The sequence below is a fragment of the Passer domesticus genome, chromosome 5 (genome assembly GCF_036417665.1).
Source record: "Passer domesticus isolate bPasDom1 chromosome 5, bPasDom1.hap1, whole genome shotgun sequence".
Taxonomy (NCBI): Eukaryota; Metazoa; Chordata; class Aves; order Passeriformes; family Passeridae; genus Passer; species Passer domesticus.
In genome coordinates, this window is record NC_087478.1 from 23,434,422 (window position 1) to 23,457,067 (window position 22,646).

Consider the following 22,646-nt stretch of genomic DNA (forward strand, 5'->3'; position numbering starts at 1 on the left):
CCAAGGTTTGTCTTTGTATTTTGTTGCAACTACATTTCAATAAGTATATTTTAAAGAAATGTTCTGTATTTAGTTCTCAGTCAAATTCAGACGGATCAACCACACAGCCAGACAGCTCACATGCTCTCAGTACTTGGGTACTCCACCTTGTTTAAAGTGCCCAGCTCTCCCACACTTTCTCTCAGGAAACAGAGCTCAAACTACATGGCAAAATCTAAGAACTGGTGACTCAGAGGATGAGAAGAGTGACCAATGACAGCCACAAAAGTTTTCTGGTAAGAGGGAAAGCTATTTTGAGCCCACCTGAATGCACAGGTGTTGAGGCAGTTTATGATACTGACTTGTATCTAGCAGAGTGAGGCTGTCACATTTACAGCCAAGCCAAGAAATTGCCAAGAATTGCCACTGTCCAACACCTAATGTCTAACCCTCTACGTGACAAACCTGGATCTTGCTATGGGGTGCATCTTGGCTATGGCCTAAGTTTTATGGCAGGAGCATGGGTACGAGACCCACAGCCCAGCCCCGTGACCACGGCTCAGCGAAGCGCCAGGGACAGTGCAGTCATAATGTGAATCTGCACATCTCTCCCATGAAGAGTCTTGGAGTCATGTATTACAAACAGGTAAGCCTGAATATATCAGGCTCTTTGCAAAAGCAAGACGTTTTTGGATACTGAAGGTGTATTTGCTTTTCTTTCACATTACAACCTCCCTTTTACTTTTAAAATGTTTTACATTTTCTAACATAGTCCAATTCAACATATTATTTGCTACCACTAGCCTATTGAGTGCTGCTGATAAACCATTCTGCTATTGGAAAAGATATGATGGACTACAATTATTTGGTATCTGCCATTTGAACATTAAAATACAGTTAACAGATTTGTAGACCATTCATAATAGCGTGTTTGTTGGGCTTTTCTGTAACAGCGTGACAGGTATTGTGCAGAAAACCCATAGAAATGAACTGTCCTGTCACAAGTTACGTCCATACATGACTGAATAAAAGCTGTCATTCCCCTATTTCCATACATTAAATCCTAAGGCTAATGAGCTTTTATTAGGAAAAATCCTGTTTCTACTGGACTGACAAAGAAAGCTTTAAACAATTTTTGTCCACATGACTTTCAAGGAAAAAGAAGTCAGACAGGATCTACCATTAAGCATCTTTTTATTGTAGTCTTTAATGTACATGCAGAATTTTTAAAAAAAGGTGTCAGTTATATCTGTAAGCTTATAATAATAATGTAAATGTTTGGATCAGCAATGTATTTGGATTAGGGACTAAGAAATCTAAGTGAACAGACATCTTTCAGGATATACAGTTTATATGGTAAATCAAGAAGGTTTTCTTTGGAGTGATTTTCCTCATGAAAAGATAAAATATTTCTTGCTTACAATCTTGGTTGTTTTTAATACTGAAAAAAAATCTATAATAGTACACTCTTCATTATGTACATAGAAAAACATAAAACTATATCCATACCAGTGTCTGTTTTAAATGCAAAAAGTAGTTAATAGCTTTGTAAATTTTTGTGCACCCTCTCCCGCCCACATTTTTCCTCCCCCACCCCCACTTAAAAACGCAGCATTTCCTAAAGTTTTCAATGCTTTGGCAGAAACAGAGTGGAAGGCACTTCCATGTTAGGTAAGGCAATATGTGAAATATCAGCGCTAAATAAAAAAGCTGTAGGTGTACCAGACAGCTCCATGTTCATCCCAAGGGGTGAATTTTGCACTCCTGCATGTCAAAAACTGGTTTGCTAGAGATTCCAGCTGGAGCAGGCTCAGACCCCAGCTTGGTTTACAATAAAGCTGATTAGCCTCACAGCTATTTTTACAAATGCTTCACACAAACCAATGAGGATGCAGAGAGCATCTCTGAACACAGTACTATCATGGGGGCAAAAAGCTCTTGCAGGTCACAGCATCAGAACATGTCGCAAAGGCCCCACTAGTGAAGCCTTCCACTTTGCAACATGATAGTTTCACACAACACCCTCTGTTTAAGACTTCCTGATGTGGCAGCTCAGCTAAAAATGAACAAAGCAACACACAAATGTGAAGATTCTAAAGCATCTCTTGTGATGGATAATTTAGACTCAGCAAAGCATCCTGAAAACAATCTGTGTGCTAGTGGCAGGCTGACCTCTGCTGATAGGGAAGTTTTGAAAGCTGTAGAAAAGTTTCTCGCAGGGGCAGCTCCTCCCTGGCCTCCTGTGGCTTGTTTTGCACTCCTTCATTTTCCTTTTAACTCAGGATTATCTCTGTGATATGCATTTATATTAATACTTTGCAAAAATATCCCAGATGCCATTGAGATAAGCACCTAAATGCTTGCTAAGGGATGTGTCATAAGTCACAGTCAGGAAAACATTTCTGTAATGACCAGTTTTAGCTCTCAACTGCAGTTTGTGTCTGCAATCCTAGAAAAGGTTGAGAAATGACTGGATGCAAACTTCCAAGACAGAATGAGACAGAAAGGCACCGACCAAAGCTCTCACACGTCAATGTCTCCAGCCTGACAAAATGTTAAATTTTCAGGACATATGCTTGTTCAGTAATATGTTTACTTAACTAATTTATCATACTGCACAATATCTGACCACAACTGTAAATAGCTGCAGTCAACTGACAATCCAATTGAAAAAGAACATTCTGCTAAAACCTGCCAGCTGGTCACGTTCATTCTGCTGTGATAGCTCTGCGCTCTTTAGCCACAATAAAATGAATGGCTTTATAGCATTGGAAAGCATTTTTGTCATTCTTCAGTATCACTGTGGATTTATCTCACAAGGAATGAAGGGTAAGATAAAAAGGCATCCAACAACACTTCAATCTCTGGATTGAACAGCCAGCAAAATATTATGCAGCTGGCATGGAAGAATAGCCCTTTAAGGTTAGTTTAAAACGCAGACCAAAGCTGGGAGGTGGGGGCGGGGGGAGAAGGCAAAAGAAAGGAAAAAAAATAAAAAGGCAAGTAATCCAGTAAGAATGAACAGTAGAAAAAGAAATGGAGCAAGTGATTCTTTGTTTTGGGCCAGTCCACCACCAGTTGCTGTATGTTGCTTTGGGAAACACAAAACTGGCACCAAAACACTCCAAAAAACACAAAACCTTCACCCCCTTCCTAGGCTGATGGCTCTCCTTGAATTGTCCCTCAGATCTCTTTCCGTACTGTGGCTCGGATGCTGCTGAACACTTTGCCTATGGCCTCAAAGAGCGGGTCGCAGAACGTGTGGATGCAGATGGAATAGACACGGCTAATGCACTGGATCTCAATCAGGTAGCTCCTTATGCACGGCACCACCGCCCAGATGTGCAGGAATGACAAAATGGCAAAGTAGATGCCCCAGATGAGAGCCATAGGAATGCCAAAGATTGCTGACAGTAAACGATAAAACCAGTATTTCGTTACAGTGAAGGTGGTAAAACTGGCCTTCCAAATCCCATCAAAGCTGTGTGTTCCCTCTGGCTCAGCAATCACATCTTCAAAATCGATCTACAGCAAAGAACACAAAAAGTCAGGTCAGTCAGACATTCACATCAAGGGTGTATTCCAGAAACACCTTTCCTGGAGAGCTGTGGTCCCCGGCAAGAAAACACGAAGCACGTACTTCCTACACCCCCACGTGATTCAACCTATTACAATATTACAACCCATGATTTAAGTCATGAATCTTCAGTAACCTTTACCCAGTGACTACCAGGGAGCCTCAATGATTAGCTCAAAATTAGACATCTAACTTCTAGGTGGAGTTTTCCACAAAATGGAATACATTTTCCTCATCTCCTACAGCCCTAAGGTATGCAGTGCTCTTCTGGTCTACTTAAGGAACAAAACAGGTGAATAAAATCGTATTTCATAGTTTTGACTATTCATAATCATTCAAAAAGTCACCCAAGGAAGCAGTGCATTCCAACAGGCATATTTTAGCACTCTCTGTTGAAATACTGACCTGTTCAGGAAGCTTAATTGTCATAACATTTCTATAAGAAAATTAACAGAATTGCAATGATGGTTCAGCTCCATGTCACACAGACGTGTTTGACATAACCCACAATGCAGGATATTTAATTTAGTCAGCACAATCAATTGTATAGGCACTGCAAACAGCAGGAAAGAGAACATCACAACACTATTCCTCTGCAAGGAAATAAATGACTGTTTAAGTCAGATGAAAGACAAAAAAAAAAATTGCATTCCTGGGACTGGATCCTGAAGTGAGATAATAATGCTGCCAAAAGTGAAGATTTACAGGTGCAAGGTAAGTATGACAGGGGCCAGCAGCCTCAGAAACTCTGAAATTGTACCTTAGCATGCTGGAAGAAGGTGAATATACATATACTCTGCATAAATACTGCTTATACTGTAAGAAAAGGCTCGCAGTCACTTATTTTAGTCTAAAATGTACATAACAATTGAAAAGCACTCGTTCTTCTCTCCTGATGAAATTTTTATCACCTCCAGACATAAGTTACTAGCAAAGGGACAAATATTATAATATCACTGGACTTTCCAGCTTCTTAAAGAAAAAAGATAATTACAAAGCAAAAGTGTACAGTCTAGGTGCAATCTACGTGAATGGCTGGTAAGTCCTTGAGAAGAAATTTCTGAATTATCTGTGATATCCAACACCTTGAATGCCTAACACCAGGCTGGCATAATTGAACATATTCACCTTACTCTCTCCGTCAGTGCTTCTCTCTAGACATCCTGTCATGCAAATTATAAACCTCCTCTTTTTCTGCTACTCTGAACTGGGTTCTAGTGATCTGAAAGTCATTCTTTGGGATGGATGTTCATTGTCATCATCACCATCACACCTAAAGGCAGAATTTGAGTTGACACTTGATCTCCACAGAAACCTATGTCAGACCCTGCACTGGCAGAGTAGATTTTCTTTTTAGAATACATAAGCAAGCAGACATGCAATCTGCTTCTGCAGCTATTCAAAAGCAAACTTTTAATTGTAGCCACATCTCATGTTAGCCCGTTTTCAAAGTGAATGGGTGTTCTTGGCTTTTTATCAAAATTTTCCTTGAAATCAGTTAATAAAAATATCCATATGGTGGCAAAACCCAGGATGATGACAGTAAAAAAAAAGCTGCTTCTCAAAAAATATTACTACATAAAGGCTACATGGTTCAGCATAGCCCTCTTATTTTAAAACTTTAGTAAATTTATTGCATGCTTCCCACCAGCTGACGTTGTAATCCTTGGCAAAGGTAACACAGCCATCACAGAGGTTCAAAGCATCGAGGGCTTGTCAATGTGATATCTGAAGTCTTTTTATTCATTTCAGTTGTAGTGGAAATGCCATCTTGTGTTATTTCAACTGGCTGATAGGGAAGTATTAGATCTCATAAGGAAAAAAAGTTTTAATTGAGCTCCATCAGCCTTTTCATGGTTGCATCTTTATTTTAGCCAAATGAGACTTATTTTTATCAGGAATTCCTTTTTTTTTGGCTAGCAAAATGAAGCTGAAGTTTAATGTGAATTTTCTAGAATTTTTAAAATATATAAAATTGGCCCATAATTTGATTACTTTCAAAGTAATTCCTTGTAATTAAATGGAAAAAGGAAGCCAATAAACTCACTGGTTTTCAAATCAAATAGTAAACTTTCTGTAATTGTGATTCTCAGTAACTAATATTTTTCGCCTGTTGTGTTCAACAAAATGTTCGTGGAGAGCTGAGGAGCTGACAGAAGAATCATAGCATATACCATTTCCAGATGGACAGCCCTGTACTCCTTCCAGGAGATGATACCAATATTAGAACATTTATGATATATCTTTGGTCACAATTTCCCAGCTCAAGTCATACACTGTTGTCCTAAAAGTACTCAGGAATGAATCTGTCTGTGAGATAATAGCGATGTATTCACTACACCAGTCATTATCAAGAGATTAGCTTCTTGGAGCAATTTCAACAGCTCTCAGAATGTTTCTAACAATGCAGAGAAGTAGAAGAGACGGCCCTTAGGAATGGAAGCTGATGTTGCACTACTGTGTCTGCCCACTTCGTTACTCCTCAAATTCCATTTCACATTACTCCAGTTTGAACAGGGGAACTTGTGAGTGAAAAGACAAAAATGGCCTGGCAACTGAAACTCGTAGCTGAATACAGTGTTAAAATGAAGCTGTTATCTTCCCAAGAACTGTAAGAACATTATGAAACGTAAGAACACTGTGTACATGCCAAGAAAGTCCAGCTACGCCTGGCACGTCAACCTCTGCAGGGCTGTCCAAAACCAGACTTACCTGCAGCAATATCTAAATAAAGACAGGCAAAGAGTTGAGGTAATCTGGGCTCTTCTACTCATGTGCTAACTGAATACTGCCTGGGAAACACTATTTAGTCACTCTTCAAGCAGTACAGATAAGTCCTTATGCTGCAGGAACTGAGATATCACTCAGCTTCTTCCTGCAGTAAACCACTCCCATGAAGGATCCTGATTTTGACTTGTAGGGATCAGTTCTCCACAGGCCGCAGGAGGAACAGGTGGCTGGATGCATTTTGCTTTGCTATAGATTGCACTTACATCACTCAGATTACTCAGTCCCTCCTCAGTCCCTCCTACTACTCTCCTCTGGTTTTCAGTTCAGTAGCACTCACTGACGGTGAGTGTCATCAGACTGATAAAGGGTGTCCAACTGAAGTGAGTAAAGTAAAAATAGGACTGACAGGAGAAAGAGAAGTGCCCAGAAATATGATCCTGCAGAAGAAAGACGCTGTCATTTCTGGTAATGAATCTAATTGTCTTGCAAGTATAAGACAACATTTTTAGGGTATGGTTCTCAAGATTACTTTTGTCATAGCATCATGTGCATGTAGATCTGTGAACTCTCATTGTATCTACATAAAGGTTTCCTTAGGTTGTGCACAGGTCTTGTTTAGTAGCTTGCATGCTCCTTGTGTAGTTTGTTCCTTCAGAACTGTCAGGATGTGCTGTGAAATCACACTGAGGCAGTTGCCAAGCTAGTGAAAATACGTGCACATTCACTTGTGACACCAGAGAAGTACAGGAAATTTGGTTTGACCCTCTAAAGGATGCTAATAACTCGCTCTAGCCTTCTGTTTCAGACTAAACTATTAAACACTATCAACTCCTGCTCCATGCCTACAATGCACTTCCTGACTTCAGCTATTCTTTGTTTCCTACTATTCAGTTTGGTAAAGCCAGTTTTTACATTGCTTGAAGCTTTTGTCTGATTCTGCTATGAGAATTAATGCAGCTTCTTTTGCTCTGCACATGTTTATTAAACTTCTATCAGGAAACTGAGGAACCTGCTTTGATTCTAAAATAGATTTATTTACAAGAAAGGGAAATGGTATGGGATTTATTTACAAGATTTATTTACAAGAGAGGGAAAATATCTATTTAAAGAGCAGAACTATTAATCAAAAAACGTAGCAGTGTGAAGTTATCATCTGACTCAATAATACATGTTACATGTATGAAACCAGTTGACCTGCTGACCTTGTCACTTCAAGTCCCTATGAATCAGAAGCTAGCTGGTTGGAAAGGTATATTAAATGCCAGGCTCAAATCACCTACATACCACCGTGCTTCTCAAAGATTTGTTCTTTGAGGTTTGTGATATTCATTATATAGAAAAACTTACTGTGCTTGGTCTGTCAGAAAAAAAGAAATATTTAGACCACCAGCATCAGGCTTTGACCCACATTTCTGTGACTGTAACTATCACAATTCATACCTTTGTGTGCGGTAGCTGCATGCTGCCACTGTGCTCACAGCACACAGTTCACATAACCAGGCACCACCCCTATTCCACTCCAGAGGAACCCAAACAAGTGCTGATAATGCCTACATTTTGGTGTGCTTTCAATATCCCTTGGAGTCAGTAAGAGGCGGCTTAGACCCTTACTGTATCTCTATTGATTGATCATTAATATGTCCAGGCAGGCAGAACACTTATATGCACACAACATGAAAAATGTGAATTGTCCCATTGATGTCAATATGCTTATGTGCTCTGCCAGACCAGGCTGAATGTACACAAAAAAAGAGTCATAAGCTAGTTTTCTTTATGTTTTTATGCCCAGAGTGTGGAAACTATCTTTACTGCTTACCCTGGGCTGTTTTTAAACAGGTTTTCTCTGATTTCAAGACCATAAGTGTAATACTGTTTCACTGTATTAAATCATGTCCTTGCAAGGCATGAGGCAAATATGTTTTGGTTTTTTTTCTGTTGTAATAAATGCAATTTGTAAAATTACCAAATATATCCAATGTTCTTTAAAGAAACATTACCATAAGAGAATGCATAAAATATTACAAAATGACAAGCCTTTATATAGCATGGGTCACGTTAGGGAGGTGATGTTAAGGACAGATGCAACACTGTTCTTATGTTGGAGAAGGCTGTGATGTGTATTATTAAAAATAAGAAAATGTGTGAGCATATGAGATTATTATTATCTTAGCACTTACACATACTATTTGGAACTTAAAAATTCCCAGTTACAGTGCCTGGAGAAGAAAGCTATCACAGCAGCTGAAAAAAATTTCAAGCAATAAACTCACAACCTTTCTGTTAAATCACTGATGCCAGTTAAGCATTTATGTGTTTCCTTGATCCTTTGGAATATCACATTACTACATATGCTTGTCTTGACTGCTTGTCCTGACTGCTGCCACAGTTTAAGACAAAATGATGAAAAAGTTTATATTGTTTCTACTGAATCTGCAGGGAAGAGGACAGGAGTTGTTGGGACTTACAGGAGAAAGTTGCTCTTCTCCCTTCCCTCCCAGACACCCAAAGACTCACTCACCCTTTTAAGAGCGCTGTGTTATCTCCATCTGGCAAGCCTGTAGCTATGTAGGAAAGCTGGCACTTTGTTCCTGAACACATGGAGCTTCACGATTCCTAGATAGTCTACTTCCTCACCAATCAGGTCTCAACAGCAAACATTACATGATCTCAGGTGTTTACTAAAGCAAAAACTCATTCTGTTCCACAGTATTTAGGGAAACCTCAAGCAAAAGTGGGACTACAAAACGTGTGCATCTAGCAGTGTTTTGTTCCCTCACAAGAAAAGAAATCACCTTGAATCTTGGTATTGGTGGCAAGCATCTAACAAGGGAACCCCAAGAGTCCCCCCAGGCTGGGCTGCAGCATGATTAGGCTTTGCCTGTCAACCTCAAACTCTGTCTTCAGAGCACACTGCTCTTCTGGGGACTGGCCAGATCACAAGGCACAACAGTTGCTTCTTTGCAAAAAAAAAAAAAAAAAAAAAAAAAAAAAGATGCCATGACTGCAGATGGCTACGATCAGAGCTGTTGTGTAAGGCTTGTTGAGTGCAGAAAAATTACAAACAAGTGTTTCCCAAGTGAACGAAAGCCTAAACAAGCAAGCACCCCAGTTACTTGCACAAACTGACCAGTGAATTTCCTCTACCTTTCCTGTCTCCCTGTGCCTGCTTTCCACAGTATGGCAAGAAAAGTGTTCTGCTGGCAGATCTCTTAATGGAAACAGTGAATCTTTCCTGAGTGCTACAGAGTATGCCAGAAAAGCAAACAATGCTTTAACAAACAAGGATATTCATGTTGGAAAGTGGAATTGAAGGACTGCACTCTTCTAGCCAAAGAAGAAAACCAGTCTGGTCAGGAGTTACTCCTACTGCATGCACAACAAATACCCAAATGTATTATGAAAATGTGTAAATGATGCCATGGCAAATGGTAATTGCAGATCACCATTTCACAAACTGAAAATCATAGAAAAAAGAAAAAAAAAGTGCTTCTATTTACTGAGAGAACAATGTCCTGCTCCCTGCCTGTGCTGATTACATACCAGAAAAGCCCTGCTGGTGGCCTTTGCTTCATCAGATGGGCAGGCTCACCAAAACCTGTGGAAGTAGTCGTGAGAAAACTGTGATTGATGCCAATGGGTCAGCACTGTAGCCACCAGCTCTTCTCCAGAGAGCTCTTCCTAAAGCACATGCCTCTCCTGTTCCAACACAGGCTGGCAGAAGGAAAGACAAGCAGTCTCAAGGAAAGCTTTGCTGTGTTGCAGAGAGCAGATCTTCCTGTGCAAGTGGGGATACCATGTCAGCTAGTTCTTTGACAAATGTCTTGATGTTGTTGGAGTAAGAAGTCAGAAAATAAAATTACTGTTTTCCTCCCTGGAAACTGGGCTGCTGGGAGGTTATTGCAGCTTTCCCAAAGAGAAACGCTTAAGAAGCTTTCTTTCTTTTTATTATTTGGTTCATATTCCACAGTTCCTTGATTGACACAGCTATTTTAGCAAAGAATCCTAATACCTTTATGTATATCCACGTACGTCTGTCCATCTGTATGTTTAAAGAGGTATATTTACGAGCATGAACACCAGTGTGAAGTTTTGACTACACTAAACATAGAAATTTTTTCTTTTATTTCACTGGTGGCTGGAGTTAAACTGAATCCAAAAGCCTTAATAAAAAACATTGTGTAAACTGATGTTATATTTTAAATTATATTTAATAAATATAAATATGACAGATTACTATTTTATTATTGTATGCTTATATACTATTAAGGTAATAAACTGCTATTAAGCATAACTTTTTAGAACTTGGTCTAACTTTATCATTACTAAATTTAGGCACTAATGAGAAGTGGAAATGTAGTGACCTCAGACTATCTAGTAGTGCATGGAGAGACAGGGACACTTGGAGGTTGTTTTAGAGCTGGAAACCACTTTTTTCTCTTTATAGAAATCTAAGGAGAGGAGACTCTTGATTATGTTTTCACCTTTTCCTCTCATTTCTACCTGAACCATGCCTATTGCTGACAGTGATGCAGTGATGCCCAGCTGCCTCTTTCCCTTTAAAAAGAAACTTATGCCTGCATTTGTACTATTAGGAGGTTGTCCTTATTATGGAAGAGCTTAAGTTGCTGATCCTTAAATTTAAGAAAATTTTTTAGTGTTTCATGAAAATCAATATATTTTATAGTTCTGCTCCTGTTATAAACTGTGTGAGAACAGCAATGGGACTGAGTGCAAGCTTGCAATGACACCAGGCTGTGTGGTGAGGCTGACACTCTGGAGGAAGGGATGCCTTGACAGGCTTGAGAGCTAGGCACCTGTAAGCCTCATGAAGTTCAACAAGGCCAAGCGAAAGGTCCTACACCTGTACCAGGGCAGTCCCGAGCACAAATACAGGCTGGGTGGTAACTAGATTGAGAGCAGCCCTGCAGAGAAGGACTTGGGGATGTTGGCTGATGAGCAGCTCAGTAGGATCTGGCTTGCAGCCCAGAAAGCTGACAGCACCCTGGGCTGCATCAAAAGAAACAGGCTGAGGAAGGTGGCTCTCCCACTGTGCTCTCATGAGACCCCACCTGAGTGCTGTGTCCAGCTCTGGGGCCTCCAAGATGAGAACACGGGCCTGTTGGAGCAAGTCCAGAGGAGAGATAAAAAGATGATTAGAGGGCTGGAGCACACCCTCTGTGAAGACAGGCTGAGAGACCTGTGCTTGTTCAGCCTGAAGAGACTTGGAGTAGTAAATAAAGGGGGCTATAGAGGGACTTTTCACAAGGGCATGTAGTGACAGGACAAGGAGGAATGGCTTCAAACTGAAACAGAGTAGGTTTAGATTAGATATTAGGAAGAAATTCCTAGGAGAGGCAGTGGAACTGCGGATGCCCCATCCCTGGAAATGTTCAAGGCTGGGATGAGGAGGCTTTGTGCAACCTGATCTAGTGAGTGGCATCCCAGCCCATGCCAGGGGCTGGAACTGGATGATCTTTAAGGTCCCTTCCAATCCAAACCTTTCTATGATACTTGAACTTGGACTTCATAAAACAGTTGATGATCTTATGGCTGAGCTCTATGGGAGATCCCGGATCTTGAGGAAAACTGATTCTTTTTTGTAGCATCTGTTTGAATTCCAAGAAGGGATTTCAAAGTTGAAGGAGGAAATGTTGCAATCCATCTATGAGACTCCCTTAGGCTTTTTTTGGAACTCAGAATATAAATTCAGCACAGCAGGAGTTTGGACAGAGAATGTGATGCTTTCACCTTCAGCTGTGAGAATGTCTTCTCACTTCTTATCTATGAAGTTGAATTTATCAGTTCCTATTTGTTTAACTACAAACTCCACCCTTGTACAGCCCCACTTACATCTAGAGCACAACTCCTACATCTTGAATAAAATCATATTTTATCAATTAATGAGCTCATTAAAATGGAACAGTGGCACTTAAATTATTATTTTTTGATTGCTAATCTGGTAACAATTTCTGACAAGAATGATACTGCATAAAGTTCAAATTTTTTTGAAACTTTTTCAATTTTTAAAAATTAAAAAATTTAGAAATATTTTTGCATCAAAATACATTTTCCTAAGAAATCTGTAATGAAAATATAAAGAGACTAATGGCGTAAAACCTGCCTCCCCAATAAATCAAATGAAATTCAATGGCATAACTTCTCTTTCATGTTCAAAATAAACAACCCTTTTAAAGTCCAAGATGGGTTTTATAACTGCCATTTGTCTAGCAAATAAATATGGTAGTTCTAGATCAAAAAGCTCAGAAAATCAGTTACTGATATAGACTTCATCCTGGTGTTTAGGAGAAGGGTATTTGAGAGCTGTGGGAAATACAAATTTATCTCAGTTTAAAATTATATCTGTCTTCAGTTTTACAGAGATCATAAGTGTTTCACAATCACCCAAGTTCATTTGTATTTTCTTCTTTCTGTTGCCTCAAATACAACCAAGATAAAATTTCCTCCCTAGGGACCTCATTGGTGCACCATTCCACTGTACATAATTATCCCATTTTTCCCTTGGAGAGTTTTACATTTCAATATTTTTGTTTGTTTTAGATATCCATACTCTATGCAAGAAGACAAGTGTTTCTATCCACATAATGGGCTAAAAATTCCACAATCTATTCAAATTGTTCTTAATATTTTCAAACATATGATCCAAATTCTGTTGAAATTACCAGAATTGAAAAGTATTTGCCTCTTTTGAATCTGAGATAGTTTCCAATAAATTCTAACAAAAGAAACAGCCATGCTGAATCATTTGCTCTGTCTCCATGGCCATCAGATTTTTCTGTGGAGTTATGAGTCATGTTCATCATGCCAAGCAAGAAGGCTGTGCATAAGGCTTTAATAATACCATGAGTTTAAATGTGAACACAGTTTTTTGAGAAAGAAGCTTTCATTAGAACAGATGCCATTATTAGCTGTACTCTCATGGACATTCAGAAATTCCATGTCTGAGAACTCCTGATTGATGTGCAAGAAAACTATTTTTCAGAACTCTTCAAACCTCACTCAGACCTTGTATAAACTGGCATTCATAATGACTCAAGTTTTTTATCCCATACTCCTAGAGAAGCCTTGGAAGAAATATTTGAAACAGAATTGAATCATGTGGTCAGCCAAAGTCAAACATTTGAATTTGCTTGTATTTTAAATCTAAATCCCATAGCTTGTTAATAGGACACCGTGTTACAGAACCATTTAGTGTAATTAGTTGTTTTGCACAAGTAAGGTGTCCTGTCTAAGCTACGAGTATCAGCAATTGAGAGAAGCATGCCCTCTGAGAGCATTGCTTCTCCTGTCCTGTGGTTAAACACTGTGATGTGAATCTGCCTCCAGGGCCATCACACTTTGGTCACTGCCAAGAGCAAGAGCCCAGGTGACAAGCTTGGATTAGAACACATACACACATATTTTCGTGTATCTATGTACTTACATGGACGTTTTTAAACTTAAACATTTATCTATGTTCTTGTGACTTTTAACAATTTCTAAAAGTAGAGGTTCTGCACTAAATTTCATTTAATTGCTTATTTCAGAAATAGCACCTGATTGGGCTTTGTTTTTCTCTCATTTTACTATGTGGAAGAGCAGAACTGTGTTCCTCTCAGGTTGACATTTGTTGTCACATCTGAGTGACAGCCCACCTTAGGTCTCCCATTCAAAAACAGCATGGGGTGAGACCTGCTTTCCTTCCAGGAGGTTCTCAGGTGTGGGGATGGGAAGTGCTCTGACCAGTCATCTCTCTGTGCATCTTAGACTGTGCTCAGTACAACAGGGAGGGACCTTAATAATGAAAAATTACATAAAACGTAAAGTGCTTTTGAAAAACCCTCTCTTTTTATTATGAGGCAGAAATTGTAAATAGCTGTAAAAGCATGCCTGAGTAATACTTTCCTCCCTAATGAGTACATAAGGGTATTACAGTATTTGTCAACATCTGACTAAAAATTCCAGACTTTTCCTTGCAGTAAGCTGAATTGCTCTCAACTGCATTAGTTTTAAGTGGAAGACATTAATACGGAACTTTCTGAAACTTGGTACAAAAGCTCTGCATCCTCACATCTGCAGCCAAGTACTAGATTTTTTTGTTCCAGAGCAAAGGACTCCTATACAACCAACAGCAGATAGACACCACTTGTTTGAAACAAAATAATAATTATGTTCTAGATGCTAGACCAGCCACAGGCCTTTCTTCCTGGCACATCACTGTAGGAAAAAATGGTAAGCTGGCTGCAGATGTGACAACTGCACAGTTGGTCCTCACTAGTAAAAGTGAGAATTAGACTTTGTAGGGTTGGCTGCAACGTCCGTTCCCATTCTCAGCAAGGAGCAAGAAGTTGGTGAGAAGAATAAGCTGTAGGAGAGCTGGCTCCCTCCCTCCTGTTTCCCAAATTCAGTAAACTCTGTGCAGACTTGACCACAGATACGTTGAGAAAGTTTGAACTCTAAAACTCGAAGGCTGCAATTTAGTCGTACTCTGAAAAACACAAATACTATGTTGGGAAAAAGAAAAGTAAAGCCTGAACTTCAGGCACCTTCATGTGAGTCCTGGGTCATTGGGGAATGAATGAGAGAAAAAAGCAATAAGCTTTCCACCCTGTTTGTTTTGTCTCATCACAAATAAAACCTGCAGGACACAAGTCTAAGAGCAGAACTGTCCAGTGAATGACATGAAACAGATAAAACTATGGCCAACCACCTGTATAATCACCAGCATGACTCCTGGAGAGCCCACATGCACAGAGGCTGTTTCTCCCTTACTGGATTCCCTCCTTGCCCCCTGCCTGACTAGCCACCTTCACAAGCCAGTGCATGAAGGAATGGAACCACTAATGCACGTTGTCCCACTGTCTAGGTGATGTATGAGGACAGTTGTATGAGGAAGAAAATCTTTCCTTTCTGCTCTCCACTGAAAAACTTGGGGAAAAAAGGAAATTCTATTGATTTTTACTAGTTTGTGCCTCCTGCTGTTCAGAGCTGTTACTTCCACTGTCTGCATACCTCAGCTTCCATAAGGCCTTCTTCACATCCCTCTCTGAACAGAAATCCAGTCATTTGCCCCATTTTTCTGGAAACCTGCCAGCACTAAGCTTCCACTTTGTACTTAATTCAAAAACAAATCATAAGCAAAGTCACCAACAGCTTTGATGCAAAGCTGCTCCACGTGTCTAGTTTTCATAGAAGGATCTTGACTGGGTTTCTGCCCCTTGCCTGGATCCCCACCCTAAGGCTGCCTGCACCACACATCTGCTGCAGGGGAAGCTGGGCAGATGCCCTGTGCTGCAAATCAAGGGAACGTGCCTCTTGCTTCTCACAAGAGAAGGTTATTTTTTAAATGTGCTATGGGAAGTATTTGAATACAGACAACACTGAGGCCTTTTAGAGAGCTGCTTACAGAGCAGATTCCTCATCCTCTGTCTAATCATTTCTATTTCATGGCTGACTGATTTGTCCCCAGTTTCCATGCTGTTGTGCCTCATAGTCAAGTGGCAAGAAATGCACAAAATAGCAGGTAAAAAGCAGAAAGTTCTGAATTGATAAAAGTGCAATGGCTTTAAACAAAATTGAGCTCAGCCTGAGCCATACTTCTGGCATTACAGGACTCCTACACTTTTTTTTCCTCTGACTTTCAGTACTTAAGACTGCGGTCTCCTTCAGTTAGTTTAACACTCTGCCTGGAAGTTTTACAGCCAAAGTAAGAATGGCAGATGCATGTCAGAAGGGGACTACAGACTGATGGCTAAGGCAGGGACTGAATCTGTGTATTTTCACCCCAATGCAAGCCTGTCCCCTAGGTACTGGGTGTGAATTTTATTGCTATGTCTAATAGACTGAATCTGAACCCTGTGGTCCATAACATGCAAATTGTGGCAAAAATCCTCTCTCTACTCTGCAGGTTGGTCTATCTATGAAATACTTAAAATAAAAGTTATTCTTATTTATCCTTGTAACAAAACAGAAAATGTTAATTTACAATACTATTTTGTATACACTGCTGTTTTTACAATGTAAAATGGATCGTGTCTGCTCAACATCAAATTCATTTTGGTATATTCCTATGTCTTGATGTGACTATCTTCACTACCAGGAGCTCACTTGCTGACATGGAGGCAGTACTGGTATTCTGGCTGTTTGCAGTTTTTCGGTGAATGTGTTGAACCACAATTATTTCAAAAGGACAAACTGAAAAGCTTGTTTTTCCCATTCCTATATTCACCAAGTTTATTTTAGAAGACGGAATGTAACAAACTTTCTTAATCTTTTTCTCTATGGGAGGCAGAGAGGGCAGGATAGGCTTTGTAGGTTTCAGCTTCTTTTAAGCCCATAATGATTTTGTGTTGTGGTATTTTTTTTTTTCTGTCAGTGGTCTCCCTCTTTTCCCGTCAGGGTCTTTCTTTCATTAGGTTAGGTTGTGGACACCAGAATTCTGACTTGCTTGGGAGCAATGACTCATCCTCAGAAGGTTTGGTTGCTTTGGGGACTTCTCCTGTTGACATATGCAGTAAACTGTGATGCAGTGCTGTTCATGAGCTCTGGCATTCCCTGTCTACTCAGCTGCTCCTCCATGGGTAGAAGAAAAAAGAATTGCTCTCTCCTTTTTAAAATCATCCATTTTTAAGGCAGTTTTGTACCATTAGGTACACTGATTATTTTTTCTAAACAAGTAACAATTTAATGCCTTTTCATTTTTATATGGCTCCTTAAAGACACAGGCTGCTGTGATAATTCTTAGCATGGATCCAGAAATATGACCATGGCTTGTCATATTCAGCACCTTCAAATTGTGTTGAAGTCTGCAAATTGAATTTACTCATGACCTTCTTAAATTGTCTGCACATAGCATGAATCATTTTACAGATACATATTCAGGATCCAGAGTTCACCCTCTTGCTTCTCTGGAAACAATACAGGATTTTTCTTTTTCAATAACGGTCTTCATTGCAACAAACGTGGTGAATCGCACACACTGCTAGCCACTAAGTTCACTAAGCAAGCCACTTAGTGGCTTAGTCACCCACTACAACTGGGCAGCTCCCATTTTTCCTAGGGTCTGACAAACCCAGATGACAGCATCCTCAATTTTCACATTGCAGCGGTGTGTTTCCCTCTCCATCGTTCCGGGCTGCAGTGTGATCTGAGGAATGCTTGTTAGACCTTGGCTTTGGAAACACCACCTGGGCTCAGCTCTTTTCAAGCTTACCAGAAACACTGCCTGCTCCCAGGAATTGCTAACAAGGTGCTGTTTTCCTTATGAACACCCTTGGAAAATATTCCTCCTGCCCGAATGGCACAACATTCCTGCTCTCACACCTTCGGAGAAAGTGCAGACCCAAACTGCGGCCAGAATGAAACATTGTTATGTCTAAATCCCCCTCTCTTGCAAGCCTATAAACAGCAGCCCAAATTGGAGCCCTTTGAGCTCTCCTGGACTGCAGCAAACTACCACCAGCAACCTCCCTCTGAGTGAGATGCCTCTCAGAGTCTCATGTGTGGAGGACCACTGAAACAAGCTGCATCCTGGGCCAATATGCAGACTCCTCAAGGCCCAATCCTTTGTCCATTGGGAAGTGCAAAAGCATCCAAAGTGAGTATTTCATTGATCTCTAGGGGGAATTTTTCACAGGCACCTTGCTTGCACTGACTCTTCCTGTCTGTGTGCATGTCCCTGCACATATGCTACAGCAAATCTGGGAGAAATACTGCTTTCTTAGATGTCTAAGTACCTTGGGTATCTGAGTTAGTTAGGCTAGCGAGTAAGGTTAGGTTATAGTTATAAACTTACTTAAATGCTATTAAGTATTGTTCTTTTGGTAAGTTGTTAAACATAAGTTATAAGCTAAGTGTTGCTAAGTGTTGTTCTTCTGCTGAGTTGCTAACTTCAAAGTCACAAATTAGGTTAAATGCTCTTCAATGTTATTCTCAGTAAATTGCTAAGGTTAGGTTTAGTCATAAATTAAATTTAGGCTAAAAGTTAGGTATAAGTGCTCTTCCTATGTTAAATTGTTAGGCTTAAGGTATAAGTTAATTACTGTTAAGTTGGAATGTTGTTAAGCTTTCAGGCCCTGTTCCTTTTTATCCTTGCCCACACTGTCTTTTGTCACACACATACCCCTAAGTGCACACACACACACACACCCCTAGACAGTTCTCAGTTCATTTCTGTTTGGATTCCCTGGATTTTGTTTGGTTTTGTTGTTGCTTGTTTTCCCTTGTGCCTTGGCTGTCCTGTAAGTAGTAGAGTGAATCTTGCCAATGAACTTGTCATGCTTTGCCACTTAATATTAAATCTGACTTTTGCTCACACCCTTGCCAATGATTTTTTAAGTGATCTCAAACACTCTCGTTCGTAACACACGTGGGTTGTACAAATTTGTCTGTATAAATTCTTTTTCTACAAGAAAACATATCTCTGTAATATTTCTGACCAAAGTGACTTCAAGCAAAAATCTCCATCGACCCTGACTTGTCAAAACAGTCAAAATGATTTATAAGCCCAAGCAAAAAATCTAGGCAAGGGCACAGTTAGATTTTGCTTAGCTTATCATCTTTTGAAAGGAAGGAAAAACACCAAAGAGAACAAAACAGAACAAGGACACAAATCCAAGCGCCACCAGAATCTCCGATTTTGCACCCGCCAGGCTTAGGGAGGGCGATCTGGCTTGTGACATCTCCCCGCCCTGCCTCCGTGCGTGCCTCGGGGAAGGAAAATCCTTCCGACGGTGTTACACAAGGTCACGCAACTCATCCCCCGCTCCCCGGGCGGGACGTCCCGGCTGCAGAGCGGGCTGCGGGCACAGCCCGCGGCGGGACCCCCTCCGGCCGCGGCCCCCCAGCCCGGCGCGGCCCGAGACAGGGCCAGCCCCGCCGCGCACCCGAGCGAGGGGCTCCGCAGGGCTGCCCTGGCTGCTGCCCGCCCTCTCCTGCCCACTCCGCCTTTTCTTTAAAAAAACCAAAAAACCGGTCAGCCCCTGGCCCGCTCCCTCCTGCAGCAGGTGGTTCGCGGGCATCAACGCCCTGACAGTGCCCGCGTATCCTGCTCGGCAGCGCTTGGTATCGCCCCCCGCCACGCCCCGCCTCGGCCCCTCACCTTAACCACGTCGTCGTTGAGGTGCTTGGGGTCTCGGTTGACCAGGTCGATCTCTTTGGTGTGCACGTCGTGCACCGCCTTCTCGCTCAGCTCATCTGCCATCATCTTGTTGTTGGGCTTGTAGATGTTGCCCTGCTCCCGGACGGGCGCCGTGTACAGAAAGCCCTGCGGGAGCAGAGGGAGCGCGGGCGGGAGGGGAGAGCCCAGCGAGGCGGGGAGGGCGGGCTGGGGAGGCGGCCCCGGGGCCCGCGGGCAGCGGGATGCAGGCTGCGGGGCGGCCCTCGCCCGGCTATTTAACCGCGGCCGCGGGCGCACACCACACCCCCGCCGTGCCCGGCGCCGGTCCCGCTCCCGCCGCCAGGCGGCCCCGGCCCCGCGGCGTTGCCCCGGGCGGGGCGAGCGGCCCCTCGGCGGGGTGGGCGCTGGCGTGGCCCCGCGGGCACAGAGGGAGCGTCCGGGGCTCTCCTCGCAGCGCCCTGCCCACACCGCCCTGGCCCTACCGCCCCCGCTGCGCCGACCTGAGCACGGCGCCCGCACCGCCCTGCCCTCAGTGTACTTGCCCCTCTCCCTATACCGCCCTTCATGCATGGCCATCACCGTACCCTCTCCATCCCGGTGCTCTCGCTGTAGAGCTCTCCATACACCGCTCTTCCCGCACGGCAGCCAGCAGCCCTCCTCCCTGCGCCCCGGCTCCCCCGGACCCGCCGTCCCTGCCCGCAGGTGCCCGGCCGCCCGCGCTGCTGCCGCCGAGCCGCCCCTCGCCCCGCTCCTCCGACGGCTCAGGGAGCCTGGGGTCCGAGCCGCTGCAGGCGGCGGGGCAGCATCCCGGCCCCATGCCCCGGTGCTCCTACCTCCGAGTCCACGTATTTGGTGCCGGACATGCTGCCGCGGGCTGCTGACGGCTCTGCAGCGAGTTACTTTGCCCGTGACTTGCAGGACCGCAGGCAGGAAGACTCCGCTCTGCGGAGCGGCCGGCCGGGGGAGGTAGCTGCGAGGAGGGCTGGCCGCTGGCCAGGGCGGCTGCCTGCCTCCGGCCGGGGTGGATGACAGCGCGGTACGGCCCCGCACACGGCAGGGCGGCCGGGAGCCGCCGGGGGTGGGAGGGGAAAATAGCCCTGCCCCGGCAACCTGGGAGCTGGCGGAGCCGGTCCCGGATGCCTGGGGCACGCCGTGCGGACACAGGGGCTCGGCAGGGAGAGGGAAAGGGTCCCGTCCGCCCTGTCCCGGCTGCCCACGACCCCCGCCAGTGGGTCCCCGCCGCTGGGTGCCGGGGCGACGGTGGCTGCTGCGGCAGAGCCACCTGGGCAAGAAGGGGGGGGGGGGGGGGCAAGGAAGCGGTGAGGAGATGGAAAACTTTACTTGTGTTCAAGTCCAGTCCAGAGCGAGCGAGGCGTTTGCCGGGCTCCCCCCTCCCGGCATTGACAAGAGTTTACACAGAAGCATCGCTGCTCCAGGAACAATTGTGGAAACTTGGATATCCTTGGGATGAAGAAAAAGAGATTTTTCTCAACTGGTTCATTTCAAAACTATGCAAATATTTAACAGTTCTGCACTTTAACACTGCTCTATTTTTCCTGAGAGGAGATTGATCCATGCATGTCTGCCATGCATATTTAACCACTGGGATTAACTTTTAAAGGGGAATGGTGTGACACCGTCTTGCCATGCTCTGTTCTCAACGTTTTTTGTAAGCTCAGGGGCATATGTAGGTGTAAACGGTATAAATATAAAAATTCATCACTGCATTCAAGATGGCTCAGGTTAAGGTTGCAGCATCACTATACATTTAAAAATGTATATTTCACTTTTTTGTGTGCATGAGTTTGCAGCCATTAGTTTTGTGTTAGGAAATCAGACTATGGTGAAAGATTTATAACATTAACAGAAAAACTGTGACCTTAGTTTTATGCCATTTAGCACAGAATTGCAGCAACAGAAGTAGAAAATTCCTAACTACAGTATATTTGGCTTTGGCCCTTCAACAGAGAAATGACCTTGAAGAAGCCCCTGGCTAAGATGGATGTAGACACCACAGATGTAAATAACTGCACCTGTTGAAAATGCAGTCCACATGGATGTGTGTTGCTGATAGAGCAGTTAGCAGTCAACTTTCTTTACTTTATATTGCTCATAAACTTTAGAACAAATGCCTTGGATGGAAGATTTCCAACTTTCCAAGTTAGTTGTAATTTTTAAAAGTAACATTTTTATTGATGCAATAATTCACTTAAGCCATCATTAGAATATTTTTGCCTGTCCAAGTTTTTGAGTGTGAATATGGAGCCAAATGAGTGTATTGAAGGACACAGACTCTGCAATTTTTCTATCCATCTGAAAAAAACTGCAAGACAGTTCTTTGTTTTCATATCTAGGAAAATTTTTCAATTAGTCACTGTCCTCCACATGAATCAGAACATTTTGATCCATCATTCAATATGACTCTGTATCTCAAGAATTACTTTTAAAAAAGAGAAATAAGAGAGATACTTGTCAATTTGAAATGCTGAATTGATCCTGCAATAGTTTCTCAGAACCATAGTCCCTTTAAAAATATTTCTGAATCACATAACACTACTGCAGCTAGAATAATATCATAAACTGGTGGAATTTTTAAGTTTTATGAGATGAATTCCAGAATAGGCTGCATGCAAAGTGAAACAAACATTAGTGGTGCTTTCTTGAGCTGGAATACCAAGAAGACAGCCTACTCAGAAAAAGGCATGGCTACTACCAAGCAGTAAGAGTAAGTTACATCTGCAGAGATGGAGAGGGATGGAGCCATGGCCCACTGCCTCCAGCACTGCTGTATGATAAATGCACACCAACTCAACAGCCAGAGACCTGCCATGGATGCACACAGGAGCTCTGCAAGGATCTCCTGTTACACTCAGAGGAAGAGTAATAGCTCAGTGGAAAAGGGCCAGGTGAAGGCCTGCAGAAATCTTCTGAAAGTGCAAAGGCTCCATTCCCCTTCTCAGTTACCATGAATGGATTATCCAGGGGTGGCCAGAAATTACCAGAAATTGTAGAAACCCAAGTTGGCCTTGGAAATGCCACCCAGTCTTCTCATGGAGCTTAGCTCAGGTCAGTTGCTAAGCAGGACTACACGCCACCTTGGTTGGCCACCTCACTGCCTTTCTTCATCACACCAGCCTTAGGCATTTCATGCCTAATTTAAAAAGTTTTTATTGCTCCAAAATCTTGCTTTAACTGAAATTTCAAGTGTCAGGATTACCTCAGTTGAAAACTTGCTCTAAACCTGGA

General features: G+C 42.6%; 1 protein-coding gene across 1 annotated transcript; it reads right to left on the reverse strand.

Annotated features, from left to right (window-relative positions):
* Positions 1 to 1,156: 1,156 nt before the first annotated feature.
* Positions 1,157 to 20,424, reverse strand: CAV1 (caveolin 1). Its single transcript, XM_064422332.1, has 3 exons — positions 20,234 to 20,424; positions 19,383 to 19,547; positions 1,157 to 3,504 (listed from the first exon to the last, which is right to left on the reverse strand). Exons 1-3 carry the CDS (start codon positions 20,261 to 20,263, stop codon positions 3,163 to 3,165), a joined length of 537 nt encoding a protein of 178 aa, XP_064278402.1. The 5' UTR covers positions 20,264 to 20,424; the 3' UTR covers positions 1,157 to 3,162.
* Between the last annotated feature and the right edge of the window lie 2,222 nt (positions 20,425 to 22,646).

What these genes read in the sequence shown, in the direction of transcription:
- CAV1 (XM_064422332.1), bottom strand. Translation starts at nt 20,263, where the DNA reads ATGTCCGGCACCAAATACGTGGACTCGGAG. An exon ending in CCAAATACGTGGACTCGGAG is followed by an intron (nt 19,548 to 20,233) that starts GTAGGAGCACCG and finishes CTGCTCCCGCAG; the next exon opens with GGCTTTCTGTACACGGCGCC. An exon ending in TCAACGACGACGTGGTTAAG is followed by an intron (nt 3,505 to 19,382) that starts GTGAGGGGCCGA and finishes TCTTTGCTGTAG; the next exon opens with ATCGATTTTGAAGATGTGAT.